The 4,717-nt window shown below is 38.6% G+C and overlaps 1 protein-coding gene across 1 annotated transcript; it reads right to left on the reverse strand.

The window, feature by feature from the left end:
* Positions 1-2,944: 2,944 nt before the first annotated feature.
* On the reverse strand, positions 2,945-3,580 carry LOC129240115 (nucleoplasmin-like protein ANO39). The gene is made up of 2 exons (XM_054875677.1): positions 3,435-3,580; positions 2,945-3,380 (listed from the first exon to the last, which is right to left on the reverse strand). Exon 2 carries the CDS (start codon positions 3,356-3,358, stop codon positions 2,945-2,947), a length of 414 nt encoding a protein of 137 aa, XP_054731652.1. The 5' UTR covers positions 3,359-3,380; positions 3,435-3,580.
* Positions 3,581-4,717: the final 1,137 nt, after the last annotated feature.

Below are 4,717 nucleotides of genomic sequence, written 5' to 3' on the forward strand. Positions count from 1 at the left end.
CTACAACAACCTCTAAAGTGATGGACCAAAGCAGGACTAGCCTTACCACCTTCAGCGAAAACCATAAAGTTACCTTAATCTGGGTCCCGGCACAAAGGAGCATCGAAGATAATGAAAAAGCGGATGAACTGGCAAGAAGGGGATCTGCCATGAATAACGCTCTTGCAGAATCGGTATTCACACCATTAGGTGCGGTCAAGAGTGCAATTTCCCTAACATACCTCCGAATCGCATATTGTAGATGGAGAGACCAGACGAAATGCAAAATTAGCAGAACGTTATGGCCCACCTACAACCTTAAGCAATCGTCAACATTGATAAACATGAAACGACGGGACGCCTGGAGACTAGCGGCAGTCATAACTGGCTTTTGGTTTGTGAGAGAACAAGCAGCCAAAATGGGCCCTATGGCAGGACAGAATGTTAACCCTGGGCAGGCCGCTGTTCGAGAGTCTGGAACAGCTGTCTGGCTTAGATGTCAACAACCTGAGAAGGCTCCTGGAAGAATCACCACTTAAACCAACCAACCAACCCGTCGTGTGTAACAAATTTTCTAAGAATATGTAAAACGAGTACCTAAATCTAAGTTAACCACTCGATACAAAGAGGCCAAAAGGACGTTTGCAGAAAAATACCAATTTTGGTAAGATGAATGGCAAAGAATAATTTTTCCGATAAAAAAAAATCAATTTGGGCAGATGGTAACCATACCAAGTGTATTGGCATGATAAACGAAAGAATCAGGGGAAGTAAATGTAGCAGTTTCTGTCTTGTTTTACCTCTAAAGGAAGAGGAATCATCTCGGATAAAAAATTCACTTGCGAAGGTCCCCCTCAATTCAGTAATAAAAAAGGCAACGAAAAACCTTTGGACAACAAAACAACTCTTGAGTAAATCCTGGGGTCTGAACCCTAAAAGGATCTTCTTGATCTACACCCAAATGGTAAGACCTATCGTCCTATATGGGGCTTTGGTATGGTGGGTTAAAACAATTTAAATTACTGCTATATCAAAACTGTGTAAACTACAAAGGCTGGCGTGCCTAAGCATAACAGGGCCATGAGAACTACCCCATCTGCTGGCATGGAAGTGCTTTTAAATTTACCACCGCTACATTTAGCAGTACAAAAGGAAGCTGTTATGTAAACACTCCCTTTTCATATGAAAGAAAAACCTAGACCAAGAGATATTACTAGACGCCTGGAACAGGATTCAACATGCAGTTTTCATAACCCTGGCGACTAACCACACGGAACTCGTACTTAATTATATTATAAAGAGATACAAGGTTATCTTCCCGCCTAAGGAAGAGTGGAACACTAACCCAACAGGGCTAAGTGGTGACTCACAAAAATTGCACACAGGTGCTTCGAAAACGCTCCAAGGAGTAGGAGTAGGATTAGTGCGGCCTAGAGCATACAAACTAACACTAACACTAAGTACAGATACCATGTTTTTCCAAGGGGAGCTCTTTGCCATAATTGAAACCATGGAAATCATATCCAAAAGAGGCTTCGAGAAAGTAAAATACGTTTGGACAGCCAATCGATTCTCAAAGCCTTGAATAGCTTCACATTCAAGTCAAAAGTCCTAATAGAGTGTAAAAATCCGCTCAATAAACTGGCCACTCATAATCAGGTCTCACTGATTTGGGTACCAGCACATGAGGGACACGAAGGAAACGAGAAGACAGACTTTTATGCCAAAAAAGGGGCAGAAGGGCCATTTATTGGGCCAACCTCATTTTGGGCTTTAACGAAAATAATATAAAATAGGAAACCAAAAAATGGATCAAAACTAAAATTAGTGAATACTGGAACGGCACAAGCGGCCTTAACCCTGCATGCCCACCGTGATTTTTTGTACGTTGTTACCAATGTTAGTCGATTCGACTAACATACTCAAAATATCGATGCTGCAGAACTACCTATGCTCATAATTTTTAAAAGTTACTGAAAAATTAAATTATTATTCCTTTCTTTATTCAAAAGTAAAACAACATTTTCAATTGTTTCTGTTTTTCATTTATTTTTATTATTATCACATTTTGTTACTCTTCAGTCTTAGATATCTTACTTAGGGTTACAAAAAAAAAAAAATTAAAAATTAAAAAACCTTAAAATTAAAAAACATTTCACTGCCGATATAAAGTTAAAGAATTATTTTATATTAATATATTTAAGTATAAAAAGAGTTCAAAATAAAAGTTTTGTACATTAGGCACAAGTCTCAACTTTTAGCTTGAAAGCTTAACATTTATTTATTGCTCAACACATGATGTTGAGAAAAAATTAAAAATAAATTAAAAAGAACATAAAAAGTAACAAGGCTTCCTGCCGTTATAAAGTTTAAGTAATTTCATTAAATATAAAGTTGATAAAAAATGTTAATTGTACATTAAAGTTTTGCACAATAGGCACAAATCTCGACCTTGTGCTCACCACATATGTACATACATGTTTCATGCATTTTGAGCATACACTCTTCGTCATTCGGTGTTTTTGTAAGGACAGATAGAACCAATTTTTCATTTGTTTTTCTTTTTTGAGGGTACATTCTTAACACTTGCCTCCTCAACTGGCAGGGATAAAATATCTCGGATATTCTGCTGTAATTCCGAGTGCAGATTAGGATTCTTTAGGCGTTCTGCCATGTGCGGTTTAACTAGATCTGAATGAAGTTTTTTCATGAATTCCCGACGTGAAAGAGGTTTCGTTTTCGCGCTTAATGCGTTATGAACATACCTATATCACATAACTAATTATTAACAAACGCGATATTAAGTATGCCATAGAACATGCATGTTCGCCATCTCTTCGTTTTCCTTGAGCACGACATAACACTACACATTTGATCAAGAGAGGTCAAATGATTGTCTTTCATAACAGCGCTCAATATTAAGATACCAATCAGTGCTTCAAGTTCTGTTTTGTTCACCGGCTTTTCAGTTGGAAAATCTCCATTCCTTTTTTTCAATTTCGATGTTGGTGATAAATGATTTAAACACTTCAGCGCAATCCGTAACATTCTTTGCTGCACCTGTTGGACCTTTATCATGATGCACTATGTTAATTGCATACCGACGAAGTTTTCCTTTAGTTGTCGCCCATTTATATTTATTTTTACCACGCAAAAATCTTTTGGAAAATGGTATTATATTATCCTGCGGCGCCTGAGGTGGTGGTTCTTCATTCCAGTCCTCCGAATTGTCCGAAGAATCATCCTCCGAAGAATTCATACCCTCTTCTAGTAAATTCGTTTCGAATTCGCTTTCGGAAATACTGAAATCCTCTTCATCCTCATCCGACATAGCCAAAATTTTTTCAATTTCTTCCTCACATATTTTAGTCGGCCTCATTTTCAATGCTAAAAAAGTTGCACTAAGCCCAATGTTAGTCGTTTCGACTACGCAGTTTCTACAAATACATACATACCACTTAAGCCAGCCAAACAACAAGTCCCTACTGATCAGGAGCACCTTTGCAACTGAATAAACTCTCTCAACGTTAAAAATGAAATTGATACAATGAGAGAAAAAGAAATTACAAATGTAAAAAGCAGTGATGTTAGTCGAAATGACTAACAGTGGGCATGCAGGGTTAATCACTCCAAAAAGTTTTTGAACTTCAATGCCAACAGAGCAAAATCTGCTCGAACCCTAAATAAAAAGGGCCTCAGATTACTCTGTGGAGCACACTTACAGGTCACTTTGCCTGTAATAAACACTTTAACACAATAGGGGCATCTAATACAAGATTATGCAGGTTTTGCTGCGATGAAGATGAGTCTAAGAAAGACTGAAGCACCAACTGTGAAGCTCTAGGTCACAGCAGGCACAGGCTCCTGGGCTACTAGAGGAGGATTGAGGAGCTGGTTCGATTCCTCGGTATACTAAATATTTATAATTAAGTAATTAGGGGCACACAATAGATAAATCTGGTCGAAGTGCATAAAAGCCTTAGCCTAACCCCCACAACCATTACCATTACCATTCTGTCTTGGTTTGGGCAGCCATTAGTGTCAAAGGCAAAATGCCTATACCTTCTGTCATAAAAGTACCACGAATTGTTTAAGTAAACGCAAAATAATTGTTTGATCATTAAAATATATTTTTTCGCCTTCAACATAGGCCTCATTCGAAGCAATACACAAATGCCAATGATTAGTCCGGTCATCAAAGCATTTTTTAAACGCGTTTGAAGAGACCTTCTTCAGCTCCTTCAGCGAATTCTCCTTAATGGCCTCTATCGACTCAAAGCGGCGTTTGCGAAGTGTCAATTTAAGTTTTGGGAAAAGAAAAAACTCACAGGGGGCTAAATCCGGTGAAGACGGTGGCTGCTTGATGATTACGGTAATTTGTCAAGTTTTTGCTCAGAAAAGTGTTCACAATATGAGCCTTGTGAGACGGTGCGTTATCATGGTGCAAGATCCATGAGTTTTCTTTCACTAATTGGGCCTTTCCTACTCACATGCTCTCTCAAACGTCACATAACTTCCAAATAATATTCTTTATTTACCGTAGAACCATTTGGAATGAATTCCGAGTGCAGAACACCACGATAGCCAAAGAAAACGAGTAGCATGACTTTCACTTTTGACCGGCTTTGACGTGGTTTTTTGGAGTTTCGGCTCATGTGGATAGCGCCATTCAGCCGCCAGCTGATTGGTTTGTATGCCAAACTCCTACACCCATGTCGCATCACCTGTTATGGTGCGC

Source organism: Anastrepha obliqua, chromosome 1 (assembly GCF_027943255.1).
Source record: "Anastrepha obliqua isolate idAnaObli1 chromosome 1, idAnaObli1_1.0, whole genome shotgun sequence".
Classification (NCBI taxonomy): Eukaryota; Metazoa; Arthropoda; class Insecta; order Diptera; family Tephritidae; genus Anastrepha; species Anastrepha obliqua.